The 16,797-nt window shown below is 48.2% G+C and overlaps 1 protein-coding gene across 6 annotated transcripts in view; it reads right to left on the minus strand.

The window, feature by feature from the left end:
- FBXW10 (F-box and WD repeat domain containing 10) overlaps positions 1 to 9,335 on the minus strand; it is a 35,878-nt gene extending 26,543 nt beyond the window's left edge. For 2 of the 6 annotated variants that reach the window (XM_063706614.1, XM_063706613.1), the window contains exons 1-5: positions 8,614 to 9,306; positions 5,252 to 5,416; positions 3,433 to 3,633; positions 3,216 to 3,343; positions 2,303 to 2,425 (exon numbers count right to left, since the gene is read on the minus strand). In XM_063706614.1, coding sequence (XP_063562684.1) covers positions 2,303 to 2,425; positions 3,216 to 3,343; positions 3,433 to 3,633; positions 5,252 to 5,416; positions 8,614 to 9,118 — 1,122 coding nt within the window. In that variant the 5' untranslated portion in view covers positions 9,119 to 9,306. Of the gene's footprint in view, positions 1 to 2,302; positions 2,426 to 3,215; positions 3,344 to 3,432; positions 3,634 to 5,251; positions 5,417 to 8,613 lie in introns of all 6 variants that reach the window. The other 4 variants (XM_063706611.1, XM_063706615.1, XM_063706612.1 and 1 more) reach the window with 4 other exon arrangements.
- Positions 9,336 to 16,797: the final 7,462 nt, after the last annotated feature.

Raw genomic sequence — 16,797 nt, forward strand, 5'->3', positions numbered from 1 at the left:
GTGTGTCTGTCCCCATACATCTTTCTGCAGCTGCAGGCATAGCTTCACTATCTTAGTGCACTTGAATGGAAAGGAATGTGCTCATGATGGCCCACTGTTTTACTTGGGCCCACTGTATGAGGGTGAAGTTTGGTAGTTACCCAAGAGACTTTCCCCCCACCTCCCTCTGTGCCCTAGATGTCTTATCTGTGTTTTACTGTCTGTTCTTTCTGGCTGCTCGTAGTTAGAAGAGATTTCCTTGAAATGCATGAGACTAGAAAGGGACCTGGAACTTAAAGTGGCGGTGTTTGTCCAAGATGACAGTACAATTCTGTCAATACAGTCCAGTTCTGTCAAAACATTCCTAGAATGTCAAACACTGGCTGGGTGGTCCTTCTGTTGGGCCATTACTGACTGTATCACCCAAGGAAGAAGGGTGTTCTTTGTGTTATACTTAAAAAAGCAACAGACTTGAAAACAAAAGCAGGTCCACGTTCAAATGAATGCCTCTTTCACTCAGCTGGCTGGCAGAGCTTGACCTCTCTGCGCCTCAGTTTCTTTATCTATAAAATGGGTGAAGGGACCAGCTCAGAAATGAAAAACTGCAGGTCAAAGGAAATCCAGAAATGTGTTTTCTTTTTCTTTTTTTTTTTTTTGAGATGGAATCTCACTCTGTCACCCAGGCTGGAGTGCAGTGGCGCAATCTCGGCTCACTGCAAGCTCCGCCTCCCGGGTTCACACCATTCTCCTGCCTCAGCCTCCCGAGTAGCTGGGACTAGAGGCACTGCCACCACGCCCGGCTAATTTTTTGTATTTTTAGTAGAGACGGGGTTTCACTATGTTGGCCAGGCTGGTTTCAAACTCCTGACCTCGTGATCCGCCCGCCTCGGCCTCCCAAAGTGCTGGGATTACAGGCGTGAGCCACTGCACCTGGCCCAGAAATGTGTTTTCCTTAGCCTATGTAGTTTTTAAAACTGCTTTTAAATGGTTGCCAGCATTTAATAAAAGCAAGAGATTTCACATAATACGTCAGGTTTCTATCTTCTAAGACTTAGATGGTCTAGCAGGTCAGGGGCCTCAAGACAATCTCTCAAGACAATAATTAGCCAGAACTGATGAGCAGCTGGCCCTTCAGATGCAGGTGAACTGTCCAGTCCATGACAGCCACACCGTCCGCTACTCCCCACACCACCCGTCTCCTCCTTTGTGTCACCTGCCTGGCCCCTACAGGTCATATGAGCTAGATGCTCTCTCTGGATGCTTCTGTTTCTCAAATTCTAATTTAACATAGCTGCCTTATGGGAAGCGACAGTCAAACCATCCCTCATCAACTATCCTTTTGGGGCCAATTAAATAGACTTCAAAATAGACTTTAAGCGGGGGGAGGGGGGCAGAAATCTAATGGTTTTAGGAATATCAACCATGCCTTGATAGTCAAAGCAAAGAGCTCGAAGAGTCTTCCGGTCACTCTTCATTATTGCCCAAGAACTAGTGGAAAGGGCTACATTTAATTAGCTCTCCCCTTCCATCCTAGAGCCAGAGTAAACCTGGAAGTGAGGGATGAGGGAGCCAAATTCATCTAGGCCCTAGGCATTCTGGAACCAGCCCTGGCCCTCCCCTCGGGTCCTCCTCAAATTCCTGAGCAGCAGATGCTGGAGCCTCCAGAGGCATGGGCTGATGGGGTTGCTCCTGGCCTCTGAACTTGCCACTAAATGACCTGGTGCCATGGACACAAACCACGGCCAGGGGCTTTCAAGTAAGGAAGAAACCTGAGAGGACAACCAAATCAATCCACCCATCCAACATATGAGTAAAGCAAGGCTTAAGAAGAGGAAGTGTCGGGCTGGGCGCGGTGGCTCACACCTGTAATCCCAGCACTTTGGGAGGCCGAGGCGGGCGGATCACAAGGTCAGGAGATCAAGACCATCCGGGCTAACATGGTGAAATCCTGCCTCTACTAAAAAAAAAAAAATACAAAAAATTAGCCGGGCATGGTGGCGGGCTCCTGTAGTCCCAGCTACTCAGGAGGCTGAGGCAGGAGAATGGTGTGAACCCGGGAGGCGGAGCTTGCAGTGAGCCAAGATTGTGCCACTGCACTCCAGCCTGGGTGACAGAGCGAGACTCCATCTCATTAAAAAAAAAAAAAAAAAAAGAGGAAGTGTCTTGTAAGTCAGTAGCAACACAGAACTCTCTTCTTCCTTAAGGAGTGTTACCTGCCGTGATCCTCTGTCCTCACTCCAGGGCTGAGTCTGGACCTCAGCCTTCAATGGCAATTAGAATGAGATGCTCACAGCTACTTGCCCCAGATGCTGTTGGAACCCACCTTCGTTCTCAGCTTCCACTTCGGATGTTTCACACGCATGCTCTTCCCGTCATCTACCATTTTAGGAACTGGGATAGAAACATTATTGGCATAATTAGGATCAATTCCTCTTGTGTAGGACCCCTGGAAAAAGACAAAAAAGAACCAAAAATAAAAACAGAAAATGGCTTCTCTTGGCTCCAACTCTGCAGGAGGAAGGGAAAAACTAGTTCTTGGCAAAATCTGAAGGATGGGTAAGCCCTGGCTGCAGCAGGCAGGCCCACTTCTGGTCAGTTCCTCTGGCAGTGTGTGCAGATCGAATGGAGGAGAAAAATAAACACCAAATGCCACAGGGGGACCAGCAAAGATGGTCAGACTGTCACCAGCCTCACCATAGCTGCTGCTTCTCATCCTCTGTCCTCTCTGCTGGGAAAAAAAAAATCCAAGTTACCAAAATCCATGGTTTAAGGTGAGACTTCTGGCAAGAAACTGAGAAGTAAAAACGCTGGAGAAGATTGCCATTGGGGAAAATTTCATTTTAACTTAAAAAAATACTTTGCAGCCTTATAAACATCTGTGCTCCATATGAGGTTGATGCAGAGACACATTTATGGCTTTCCTGCTGCATAAGCTGCAATATAACTCCCTGGGGGCTGGGGGTTCTCTGCTTTGTGAGGTGTTGGAAAGGCTCTGTCTCTCTGCTCCTGAGCGGTCTCTATCCCTATTGTCCTTGTGAGATGCACTGACAATGAAAGAGTACTCAGTTATTAACAGGAGTTTGGACCAAAAAGAAGGGACCCAGGAAGCCTAAAAGGCCACAAATGTAGAGGAGGAGGCCAGCTAAGGGTTTACTGAAAGGTCCACAGTCATATCAGCCTCAACACGAAAATGAAGCTGGTCTCAGACATTCCCCTTTCAGACTTGCAGGAAGTACCTGCAAGAAGGTAATCTGGTTCTGAATGAAGCCCTGCGCTGACAAGTCCATCTTGACCTGTTGAGCCATGGCGGCCCAGTGCTGGCTCACAGAGGCGCACTTGTTCAGGGTGTGTCTATCCAGCATTCCTGGAAAAAAAAAAAGATGGACCCAGAAACCCCAGAACTGGGCCAAGAGGGGAGGTGTCTGGGAAATCCCCTCATACACCCCAGCATACTTAGAATGTACTTGGAGAGGTGGATGGGCAGGTAACGGATGAAGTCTCGGTACTTGCTGAACCCAGAAGACAGGTCTCTGATGTCATCCAGGTCAACCAATAGATTGCAGGGATCGTACCCTGGCTTGGTTATGTCTCCTTTTCCAGAAAACAGCCTATTCATTTCGGATATACACCGGAGTGAATTCCTCCATGGTTCCTCTAGAATGAAGCCAGAGAAAGGGACGTGGTTGAGTTGGCTCTGCAGAAACTCCAGGCCGAGAACAAGTCCCCACCAAAAGCTCTCCCACAAAATAAACCTCCTCAGACTCTAACCTTAGGCCACTAGATTTTTGTCATCTCTTCTGCCACTTGAGAATAGAATCTTTTTTTTTTGAGACGGAGTCTCGCTCTGTCGCCCAGGTTGGAGTGTAGTGGCGCGATCTCGGCTCACTGCAAGCTCCGCCTCCCGGGTTCACGCCATTCTCCTGCCTCAGCCTCCTGAGTAGCTGGGACTACAGGAGCCCGCCACCACGCCCAGCTAATTTTTTGTATTTTTTTTTTTTTTAGTAGAGACGGGGTTTCACCGTGTTAGCCAGGATGGTCTCGATCTCCTGACCGTGTGATCCGCCCGCTTCGGCCTCCCAAAGTGCTGGGATTACAGGCGTGAGCCACCGCACCCGGCCGAGAATAGAATCTTTTGACCCAAATATACATGTACTTTTCAGCTTTTTCAGCCCAAGGAGAAGTCTAGAGTATCAGAGTCTGAAATGATATTGTGCCTGGAATTTTCTTAAAAATACTCCAACAAGAAAAAATTTTAAACAACTTAAGAAAGGGGGGAAAATGAATGGAATAAAATTGGTAAAGTGTTGATAATTGTTGAAGCCAGTGCTATGTGGGTGGGTGGTTATCATACTGTTCTACATACTTTTGAAATTTGAAATTTTCCATATAAAAGTGTTTTAGAATCTATGCCTTGTATTTCCTACGATATTGTGTTTCTGATGATATTTCATGTATATGTCTTGCTTCAGTTCCCAACTTAGGAGTGCCTTGAGGTGGGGAACCAAATTCCCCATTAATTTTGTTCCCTCCTCAAGACTGAATCCAATACTGCAAAAATAGCCATTGGTGGGTTTAATTCTAGAGCTGGCCACCATGCCAGAGCCCAGGGACTAGACGATGGATTGTGGCCCAGAGCAGAGAAAGACTCCAAAGGAAATCATTGATAGTTTCCTTTCTGATCTCTATTTTCAGATATGTCTGTGGGCACTGCAGCGGAGAGGTGCAAATATGGGTTTGGGGGCCATATTGATCAATTTAATCCTTGCTCCTCCCCTTACCAGCTGTGAGAATTAGATGGGAAAGTAATGTCAAAGAGCCCAGCACATTGTAGATGCTAAATGAATGTGAGTTCCTCAAATCTGCCATCCCCAGATGCTATCACCCTGCCAGCCCCTCCAGTTCCACTGGGTCTTCCCAATCTCACATTGGTTGCATATTGGCTTTCTTTTTTTTTTTTTCTTTTTTTTTTGAGACAGTCTCGCTCTGTTGCCCAGGCTGGAGTGCAGTGGCATGATCTCGGCTCACTGCAAGCTCTGCCTCCCGGCTTCACGCCCTTCTGCTGCCTCAGTAGCTGGGACTACAGGTGCCTGCCACTGCGCCCGGCTAATTTTTTTGTATTTTTAGTAGAGACGGGGTTTCACCGTGTTAGCCAGGATGGTCTCGATCTCCTGACCTCATGATCTGCTTGCCTCGGCCTCCCAAAGTGCTGGGATTACAGGCGTGAGCCACCACACCTAGCCCATATTGGCTTTCTTGCTGAAAGTTCACTTACCAGGGTTAGATGCTGCCCCAAGCAAGTGTTCATTTTCTGGGGCTTTGGACAAAGGAAGGGATGTGTGCTGAGTTTTGGCTGTCCAATAGACTTGGGAGGTCGCAGACTTGGAGCTGTGGTCTTTCTCAGGGGAAAAACACACATCTGTGATGTCTTGATTGAGCCCTGAAACACAGAAGACCAAGACAAGGTTGCTCTTGAAGCGGGTATGTTGAGGAAAATGAGGTGGAGAGAAACTTTTTCATTTTTTCTTCCTTCTTTTAAAGATGTACAGAATGGACCAGAGCAGTTATGTCTGTTTTTATTTGGGGCCTCCAAACTTCTATGCAAAAATCTCAGAAAGCTTCCTGTTAGCTTTTCAGCACACCCCCATTGTAAAATTTCTCGAGTTGTTTATACAAGCAGAGAGAGAGAGAGTCGAGGTCAGGAATTGCAACAGGGAATGCTCTTCGGAAGCTCAAGCTGAATTGTCTTCAATGATAGAAATAACCACCCTCGAGTCAAAATAGAACATTTAACTTTTTTTTGGTTTGTTTGTTTTTGGTTTTTGAGACTGAGTTTTGCTCTTATTGCCCAGGGTGGAGTGCAATGGCTTGGTCTTGGCTCACTGCAACCTCCGCCTCCTGGGTTCAAGTGATTCTCCTGCCTCAGCCTCCCAAGTAGCTGGGATTACAAGTGCATGACACCTGGCTATTTTTTGTATTTTTAGTAGAGATGGGGTTTCGCCATGTTGGCCAGGCTGGTCTCGAACTCCTGACTCCAGGTGATCCACCCGCCTCGGCCTCCAAATGTGCTGGGATTACAAGCGTGAGCCACTGCACCCAACCAGAACATTTAATTTTTTAAGAGAGAATCTGCTCTAAGAAAAGAGAAGGTTGTTGGCCCGGCGTGATGGCTCATGCCTGTAATCCCAGCACTCTGGGAGGCTGAGGCAGGTGGATCACAAGGTCAGGAGATGGAGACCATCCGGGCTAACACGGTGAAACCCCGTCTCTATTAAAAATACAAAAAAAATTAGCCGGGCGTGGTGGTAGGCACCTGTAGTCCCAGCTACTCAGGAGGCTGAGGCAGGAGAATGGCATGAACCCAGGAGGCAGAGCTTGCAGCAGTGAGCCAAGATCAGGCCACTGCACTCCAGCCTGGGCAACAGAGTGAGACTCTGTCTCAAAAAAAAAAAAAAAAAAGAAGGTTGCCACAACCTGTAATAGGACTTAACACAACTCCAGTGTAAATAGCCCGTTCCTATGGTGAATGGGATGAAGTTTTGGAAGAGCACTGCGGAGCATTGCATCTGTGTGTACAAGCCAGGCCTTCTGCTGCTGGCAGCACTCACTCCAGAGTGGAAGGGGCCCAGGAGGGGATCCTGGTTTTCAGCCCACGTGGTGGGTGACCTAAGCAAAGTCATTCAGATGCCCTGGACTTTGGTCTCCTTATGTAAATACTAAGGATATTAAGTCGGTTGATCTCCAATCTAACTTACTGTTTTTGACACCCTAGGACTCACTGTGTCTTCATTCTATATTATCATTCTTCTATACCCCTGACACACCAAATAAATCAAGTGACATATATTGTGATCTAATTGTGTCCTAGGCCATCCAGCTTTAAAATTCTTTTGGATTCCACTAGTCTACAAATATGACCACCTGTCAGGTCGCACTGGTGACAGGAATTACACACCTTCAAGAGCTAAAACTCCAAAACGCCTCCATGTGACCACCCCCTCCCAGCTTTCTCCCACCTCTGCTTAAATCTGAGCTTCCCCATGTTGGACCTTCCACTCCTGGACCCCTCCAAAGCTCAATTCTCTTGCCTCCTGATACAGTTTGGATATTTGTCCCCTCCAAATCTCATGTTGAAACGTGACCCCCAATGCTGGAAGTGAGGCTTGATGGGAGGTTTTTGGGTCATGGGGGCAGATTTCTCTTGAATGGCTTGGTGCCCTTCCCACAGTAATGAGTGAGTTCTCGCTCTATTAATATAGTTCCAGCAAGAGCTGGCTGTTTAAAAGAAACTGACACCCCTCCCCTTCTCTTGCTACTTCTCTTGCCTCATGATACGTTGATTTCCCTTGCATCCCACCATAAGTGGAAGCTTCCTGAAGCCCTCACCAGAAAGAGATGCTGGTGCCATGCTTCTGGTACAGTCTTCAGAACTGTGAGCCAAATAAAACTCTTTTCCTTAGAAATTTCCTTATAAATTACTTAGCCTCAGGTATTCCTTTATAGCAAAGCAAAACAGACACCACCCTTATTGTTTCTTCTGCTTTCCTGAACTATCTGACCAAACACTTCCAAGATTCTCCAACACCCTAGGCCTGTGATTCTCAAAGACAGATCCCCAGACCAGCAACATCAGCACTAGCTGGAAACTTGTTAGAAATACAGAATCCCTGGTTGAGTGCAGTGGCTCACACCTGTAATCCCAGCACTTTGGGAGGCCGAGGCAGGCGGATCATGAGGTCAGGAGTCCGAGACCAGCCTGGCCAGCATGGTGAAACCCCGTCTCTACTAAAAAATACAAAAAAATTAGGACATGGTGGCACGCACCTGTAGTCCCAGCTACTTGAGAGGCTGAGGCAGGATAATTGCTTGAACCCAGCAGGTGGAGGTTTCAGTGAGCCAAGATCACACCACTGCACTCCAGCCTGGGTGACAGAGCGAGACTCCATCTCAAAAAAAAAAAAAGAAAAGGAATACAGAATCCTGGGCCCACCTCAGACCTGCTGAGTCCGAAGTTCTGGGGGAGGAGCTTGTTTTAACAAGTCCTGCTGGAGATCCTGATACAAGCCACAGCTGGAGAACTACCACCCTAGACTTATTTGGCCCTTAAGCTATCTCCAGCCTTGGAGAAACTCTACTTTAAGGTTTCATTTCATGGATAAGCAAGGAGCATGGTAGAGTGAATGAAAAAAAAAAAAAAAAGCCCTAAGTTTTGACTTCTTGGTCTGGTTTCTGTGCAGGGCAGCTGAAGAGAAAAACAAAAGCTTCCCCTTTACAACCCTCTCAAGCTCAGTCCAATCCCTAAAGCAGGAACAAAACCAGCATTAAGGGGTCAGGGGCAGGGACCAGCCATTTCTGGACCTATGAGATGCAGAAATCCATGATAAATGCTTGTGAGTTGAAAGCTGTGTACTTCCTCCTGCATTGATCATTTTCAAGAAGGAAGTTACACTCAGTCATTTCTCCTTTGGTAAACAGGATTGGGTGTCAGGACAAGGTGTCAGTTCAAAAAACCTATGCTGCATTCTGTGCAATCTCTGTCTACCTGTGTTGTCTACAACTGCAGTTCCTTACAGATTTCTGAAGCCTTGCCTTCTGGTCTTCGGGGGCCCTCTAGTCTCTGCCTGTGGCCTTGTTTACCTGAGATATTGTTCTCCTCTCTCAGAAACAGGACTCTGATCACATTGGCAGCAGTGAGCAGTAATCTGGGGTTGCACATCTGCAGCAGTAAGAGAGTATAATTCGCCTTGGTCCACTGGGTGCTGTTCGCAAACCAGTACAAGATCTCTTTCATCTTCTGTTCTACTGTTTTATCTGACATTTGGTTCAAGGAGGACTTCACAACTTTCCCCTCTTTCTTGCTGAGGTCGATCCGGGACCTGTTATAGATGAAATCCTTTCCCTGTGTGGTCTGAAGGATATTTTGGAAATAGTGTAACAAATATAAGCTATTTAACTGCTTCAGAATGCCAACTAGAAACCTCCTCTGTGATATGTCATTGATCCTGCAGAACCACTCTTTGGTAGAGAAGATCTTCCAGGCTAAGACACACGTCTCACACTTCCGGCATAGAGGGATGGAATCGGTTCCCTTCTCACAACGAAAATAGGGGGCATTCTTGAGCCTTGATTCCAGGTTTTCCATGATCCTAAGATAACCAGTTCATTTTAGCCCTGCCCACTTGCAACGGCAACGCCACCAAACACTAGAGGAACAGGGGGAAATGAATAAATACCCCAGTTGTGCCTTTTCTATTACAAACGTCTCCCAGAGCAAAAGTAAATGGCTGCCATGGATGGAAAGCGTATCTCTCTCAGTAACTGCCAGTAGAAGTCTGGCTTTTTGTACAGACCTCCTTGGAAACATGGCTTTACCGTAAATCTCCTAAACCTGGCACTGCTTTATGTGGAGGCAGTTGCTGTATATTCTGAAAGAGCTGGTCATCTCATTTCTAGAACAACAAGAATACTGTTAGTCAAAGTTAAGTAATATGTGGACTATTACTGGTATTGCGCTTTAATTATTGTTGTTATATATGGCTTCTGAATATTCATGAATATAAAATAAGATGCAAACCTCTTATGTTTATATCTGTTCAGTTACAAAGTGGCTATCCCAGTGATGCTAAATATGTTTATATTCGTTTTCTTAAGTCATCATCAAAGTAAAACCAGAAATGTTTAATGTAAATTTAAGTTATTTAACTGCTTCACAATACTAACCAGAAATCTCACTGTAGTCAAAGTGCCCAGGCAAAACATATTGGGCAGCTCACAGAAAGAGTTTCAAAGTCATGCTGAGATAATTCTCCTACTTCAGGTAAGACTCGGTTCAAACATTGACTCTGGTACTTAGGAGCTATATGGTCTTGAGCAAGCTCCTCTCTGAGCCTCAGTGTCTCCATCCTAGTTATGAGGATGGAGAAGATAAAGGTGGGTAATAAAAATGATAACTACCTTCTAGGATTGCATTAAATATATGAGATCAGTTGTTGCTGCTATTGTTACTGTTACTAAGTATTATTACCCTAGATAAAATCAAAAGGTTTGCAATATTGTGTGCCTTTCTAATGCCCATGTTGAAAGACCAGGCACAACCAGAGAAAGGTAATGGAGTCCATCGCTGGGGTTTTGTTGGCAATGGCAGTCACATACTAGGGTCAGAATGGGGAATAGGAATCAGGTTAAGAATGAGATCAGTTCTCACAGCTCAACCTCTTCTGTCTGAAGAGGAATCTGGAGAAAAGGCATGAGTAGATTAATATTTAATTAATCGGGAAGGCCAGACAAAGGAGGGTGGCAAAGAGAAGGGAGGCCCGAAGCAGACTCTTTGGATCTGTAAGGCGGGCACATTACCCTAAGAAGTGCTGCAAGCTAAAAGTAGCTCTTTTTTTTTTTTCTTAATTAACTTGTTTATTTATAATTGACAGATTATAAATAGCTTGTTTTTAAAGATTTAAATAAATTAGGATTTTAATCTATGAGGCTGACATTCTTCAAGGAAGCATTTTTTTTTTTTTCTGGAGGCAGAGTCTCGCTCTATCCCCCAGGCTGGAGGGCAGTGGCAGCATCTCAGCTCACTGCAACCTCTGCTTCCCGGGTTAAAGTGATTCTCCTGCCTCAGCCTCCCGAGTAGCTGGGATTACAGGCATGGGCCACCATGCCCAGCTGAGTTTTATATTTTTAGTAGAGATGAGGTTTTGCCATGTTGGCCAGGCTGGTCTTAAACTCCTGACCTCAAGTGATCCGCCCACCTCAGCCTCCCAAAGTGCTGGGATTACAGCGTGAGCCACCACCCCAGGCCAAGGAAGCAGTTTTAATCACCCAACTCAGTCTTTATTTCACATTTCAGGGCCACAAACTTGGGAGTCAGAGAGAGAGACTAGGTTTCAGACATGAGTCGTATCCCCTCTCCCTCAACACTACACTGCACACACACGGTTCTCCTCAAACACCTGTGGACCATAGTATGTTGTTGCCCCTCCGCACCTCCTTTTCTAAACAGCTACTTTGAGAAGATGACAACGGGCTGCCTCCTGAGAATAGAGGGACAAGGGGTGCTCCAGAGCAAGTGAGTGCGAGAGGGCAGCGCCTCACTCCCTTCCTCCCTGCCTCCTGCTGGCCTGCACCTTTCAGAGGTTGGGCCATACACCCAACTCTGGGGGGAAGTTGAAGCCATTTGGGATCTGATGTTACAGTTAAAAATGTGGCCTTAGGCCAGGCGCAGTGGCTCACGCCTGTAATCCCAGCTCTTTGGGAGGCTGAGGCAGGCGGATCACGAGGTCAGGAGATCGAGACCATCCTGGCTAACACGGTGAAACTCCGTCTCTACTAAAAAAAAAAATACAAAAAATTAGCCGGGTGTGGTGGCGGGCGCCTGTAGTCCCAGCTACTCGGGAGGCTGAGGCAGGAGAATTGCATGAACCCAGGAGGCAGAGCTTGCAGTGAGCGGAGATGCACCACTGCACTCCACCCTGGGCGACAGAGCGAGACTCTGTCTCAAAAAAAAAAAAAAAAAATGTGGCCTTGGCACAGGGCAGGATAGATGGGCCAGATGGGATAGGCCAATGCGGGGACATGGCGCCAGTGGTACTCAAACAGGCAGGTGGACAAATAGGCCTCATCAGACCGACTCACAGGAGTCCAGTGGGGGAGAGCACTTCTCCGAGGAAGGCTGTAGGATGCGAAGGACATCTGCGACCTCTCAAGTATTCAGGCTACGAGCAGCCTGGAGGCTTCATGCCAGTCCCCTATCTTTCCTTTCTGCCCTGTTTTATTCATGATCCCGATAAAACCTCCTCAGCACACAACCCTAAATCTGCACTTGCTTTTCCTGCCTTCCCACATAGTATGGAGAAGCTTGGAAGGTGCGGCCGCTGCTGGGCCAGATAGAGGACAATGTGTCACACCCATCTGGCTCTGATGTCACACTTGACACTGCACCAGAGGACCTGAGCCTCTGCTGGCTCCAGCCCAGCCCCTTTGCCTTCCCCTACCGCCACCTGGCCTGGCCAGCCAGCAGGGACTCCGGAAAGCACACAGGTTTCAGAGTAGGAGGGCAAGGAATGAACTGGGCTCTGCCACGGAGCAGCTTCATATGCCTGAATAAATTCACTTGCTAGTCTTAGCCTGCTCCTCTTCCATAAAGTAGAGACCACAGTCCTACCTAGCTCATAGGTGGCTGTCGGGGTCAAATGAGTAGACTTTTACACCATGTGAGGAGCTAACAATTATTATTAGTATCATTAGGAAGGGTGGAAAAAGTGTGATATCTCATTTCTCGCCTTCCCATCATGTGGTATTACACTTGTTGGAAGTTGAATTTTAAAAAGCTTGGCCGGGCGCCGTGGTTCACGCTTGTAATCCCAGCACTTCGGGAGGCCGAGGTGGGCGGCTCATGAGGTCAGGAGATCGAGACCATCCTGGCTAACATGGTGAAACCCCGTCTCTACTAAAAAATACAAAAAATTAGCTGGGCGTGGTGGTGGGTGCCTGTAGTCCCAGCTACTCAGGAGGCTGAGGCAGGAGAATGGCGAGAACCCGGGAGGCGGAGCTTGCAGTGAGCCGAGATAGCACCACTGCACTCCAGCCTAGGCAACAGAGTGAGACTCCATCTCAAAAAAAAAGAAAAAAAAAATTAAAAAGCTTTTGTTCATGAGAAACCAGCGCATGCACATATATACACACTTTCTTTCAGGTGATCATCAGGGTCACTACTTAAGTTATTAATGTGGGGGAAAGGTTTTTCACCTAAAATGACTGACCACTGCTATATTGACCCTTGGTCCTTATGAAATGATCTGTTCTCCCTCATTTTCCAGTACTTGGACTACTTCCTTCTGGGAGACAGTGGGATTTTGCCAACAAGACTACAGAGCAAGCCAGAAATAGAGATTAAAAACTAGGCACATTCCGGCAAGGCAGGGATGGCCAACACTCTACCCGAGCCATGCACAGTCTGTGCCCTGCATGGACATATTGGGGGCATATCAACAGCAGGTTGCCCTGCAAGGGCCTCCTCCCCAGCTGCCAAGATGTCTAATCACAGGTGCAGAGGGAGGGAGTCGGTGCTGAAATCTGAGGAAGCCAGGAGAAGCAGGAAATACATGCACTACCTTTTCTTCCATCTTTCATCTGGGGCTGGAGTGGTGGCCCCTGGAATGGAGGCAGTGGCTGCAGAGATTGGGGGAAACCAGGGAGTAGGTCACTCAGGGACACAAGACAGAAGCCAGTCCCTAAAGATGGCCTGCGAAAACGCAGCAGCACCCTAGGACACAGTGAGAAACCTGTTTCATACATCACCTTGTCTATTATTGTCTTGAAGAGCAGATTCCTATTTAGCTCTTCACATATGAACAGTTTTACTTCAGTTTAAATCCCCTTCTTGTGATCAAATGACACAGCTAGTTAGTTTCTGGGTTACTCTTTCTTAGCGTCTAGCACAGCAGCTTGCACATTATAAATGCCACGTATATTTAGTCTACTTAATTTAGGGACATCATTCCAAAAACATGCTGAGCCAGACTGAGGGGTAAGAGCTCCGTGATTGGGCCAATCCCATTATGTCATCATTTCATCATGCCTCTTGGGAGAAAGTGGGAATTTACTTATAATTCATAAGATACTCAGAAAGGAATGCTATATACACTCAGATTTCAAAAAGTTGAGACAAGAATAAATTATGGACATGGTGGTTAAAATTATATTCTGACTCTGCAATTACAAATGGTCTGGTAATGGAGCAGAACCATGTGGCACCAAAGTGAGCTCTTGGTGAATTCAGATTTTTGTTCAGTGTTTTTTTTTTTTGTTTTTTTTGTTTTGTAAGTCTACATAATGGAAGAAAAGATAAGGATGGGTGAATACAAAAGAGTGGCATACACACAGCTAAGGAAAATGCCAGAGAATATAAAATAAACCCTTGTTCTATTTTTTTTCTATTTGTTTTAGTCATTTTTCAGTTTTTAGACCAAGAAAAAGAAAAAAGATGTGCCCACTGCTTGAGGCAGTGACAGAAGGCAAATATGCCCAACTCTTTTTTTTTTTTTTTTGAGACGGAGTCTTGCTCTGTCACCCAGGCTGGAGTGCAGTGGTGCAATCTCGGCTCACTGCAACCTCTGCCTCCGGGTTCATGCAATTCTCCTGCCTCAGCCTCCTGAGTAGCTGGGATTACAGGCACGCACCACCATGTCCAGCTAATTTTTTTGTATTTTCAGTAGAGATGGAGTTTCACCATGTTGGTCAGGCTGCTCTCGAACTCCTGACCTGATGATCCGCCCGCCTTGGCCTCCCAAAGTGCTGGGATTACAGGCATGGCCTCCCAAAGTGCTGGGATTACAGGCATGAGCCACCGCGCCGGGCCCAAATATGCCCAACTCTTAATTCTGCTTTGCTCTTTCATATCAAGAAGAAAGGTCTTGAACTTGAAAGCTAATAGACAAAAAGTTAACAGGAAAATGAAGTTCAAGACACGTAAAGAGACACCTAAATGGTTCCTTTTATATGAGCTCAAGTATTCTGGTCTAAGTAAATTACATTTCAGGAATCTGACACAACTTAATGACATGACTGCAAATCAGGTGGGAATCTTTGAGAAACTAGGGAGAATGAGAGAGGACGGTGTCTTAGTCCCATTGTGTTGCTATAAAGGAATACCTGAAGCTGGGTAATTTATGAAGAAAAGAAATCCTGTGGCCTCAGAGAGCCCTGGGGATACATCCAGTCCGTGGTGGGGGTCTGGGCGGGCACAGTGGGGAGGCACTGCCAGACTCCCCCGAGGCCCCTGCGTGACCCACTCCTCTCTTGTCTCCTCATGGCTCCCGTGGCTGCCTGGATCCTGCAGAGCTCCCGAGTGAGGAAGGTGAGGCTGGCACCGGGATGGACCTCTAGGCCGTGGGCAGCATCCCTGGGTCATTCTCTGTCAGGTCATGACCTCCTTCTCCCTGCTGAGTGAGGCCTTGCTGAACTCCCCAGGATCACCCACCTGAGCCTCTCAGCGACCTGGGTTCTCCCTCTTCTGAGTGCAGGGAGAGAATGGGCCGAGAGGTCTCCGGGGCCATCCCAGCTCTCAGTGGGCAGGGTCAGTGGTGGGGGCCCAGCCTCACGCATGACACCCGTTCCCAGGGAAGTCCCTGTGGGAGCTGGTGCTGGAACAGTTTGAGGACCTCCCGGTGTGCATCCTGCTGCTGGCCGCCCTTGTCTCCTTTGTAAGTAGGGCCCTGCCAGACATCCCATGGTAGTGGGTAGCCCTGGAGGGAGAGCCAGGCTGGGCAGTGCTCCGAGGTCCTGGAGCCTGGGCCTGTCCTCCACACCCTGGGCCTGTGCCCTGGCCTTCCCTGGCCCTGCCCTGCTCAGACTTCAGCTTCCCTTGCCTGAACCCTCATGGCCCCTACACTGGGTCCCCGGCTCCCACCTGACCCCTCCAATCCATCTTATCCTCTGGCTCTCAGCGAGCTCCCCAACTCATATCTGTCCCCCGCCCCGCCCTGCTGTAGCCTAGGGTTTCTCTGCCTCAGCACTACTGATAGTTTAGACCAGATCATTCTTTGTCAGGGTGGGGGTGGGGGTGGGGGCTTTCCACTGTAGGATGTTCAGCAGCATACCTGGACTCTACCCACAAGATGCCAGTAGCACCTCCCAGGGATGACCATCAAAAATGTCTTTAGACAGCCGGGCCTGACAGCTCATGATTGAAATCCCAGCACTGTGGGAGGCCAAGACAATAAAATCGCTTGAGCCCAGGAGTTTGAGACCAGCATGGGCAACATAGGGAGACCCTGTCTCTACAAAAAATACAAAAACATTAGCCGAGTGTGGTGGTGCAGGCCTATAGTCCCAGCCACTCTGGAGGCTGAGGCAGGAGAATTGCTTGGGCCCAGGAGGACGGAGCTGCAGTGAGCCGTGATCACACCACTGCATTCCAGCCTGGGCAACAAAGCACGACCCTGTCTCAAAAAAATTAAAAATGTCTTCGGACATTGCCAAATGCCCCTGGGGGGCACCTTGCCCCTGGCTGAGTGCTGCTGCTGGAGCCCCTTCCATGGATCCCAGTGTCCCCCACATGGACTTTGGGGTCTGAACCTCTTGCAGCCTCCTCTTGGCTGCTGCTTCTCCTTGCTCTTCCTCCATTCCCACTGATGCTCCCCTGGCTAATGGGCTTTGGATGCGTGCATCAGAATCACCTGGGCTTGGCTGGGCGCAGTGGCGCATGCCTGTAATCCTAGCACTTTGGCAGGCCAAGGCGGGTGAGCTCAGGAGTTCAGCCTGGGCAACGTGGTAAAACCCCGTCTCTACTAAAATACAAAAAATTAGCCAGGCGTGGTGGTGCACGCCTGTAATCCCATCTACCCGGGAGGCTGAGGCATGAGAATTGCTTGAACCTGGGAGGCAAAGGTTGCAGTGAGCCAAGATCCAGCCACTGCACTCCAGCCTGGGCAATAGAGCAAGACTCTGTCTCAAAAGAATCCATAGGCTTGCTGACACACAGGTGACTGGGCCCCACCCCAGAATTTACGACTCAGGAGGTCTGGGAGGGACCCCAAGATCAACATTTCTTACAAGTTCCCAGCCGCTGCTGCTGCTGGTCTGGGGACCACACTGAGATGCTCTGCTCCAGGCAGACAGTAAGGCCTCGGTGGGCAGCCATCCAACTGCCCCACAGCCTTGAAGGTGGCCTGGGTGGGGTGGTCACTCCTGTGGGGTGGGCACCCTATGACAAGGCCTTCTCGGAGGGGTGGCCCTCTCCAAGCCAAGAGCTCCCCAGTGCTATCTCCCCAAAGCAGGGAAGCAAGCAGGAGATCCGGGGTGCCAAGGAAAAGGAGAGCA

Source organism: Gorilla gorilla, chromosome 4, assembly GCF_029281585.2.
Source record: "Gorilla gorilla gorilla isolate KB3781 chromosome 4, NHGRI_mGorGor1-v2.1_pri, whole genome shotgun sequence".
Taxonomy (NCBI): Eukaryota; Metazoa; Chordata; class Mammalia; order Primates; family Hominidae; genus Gorilla; species Gorilla gorilla.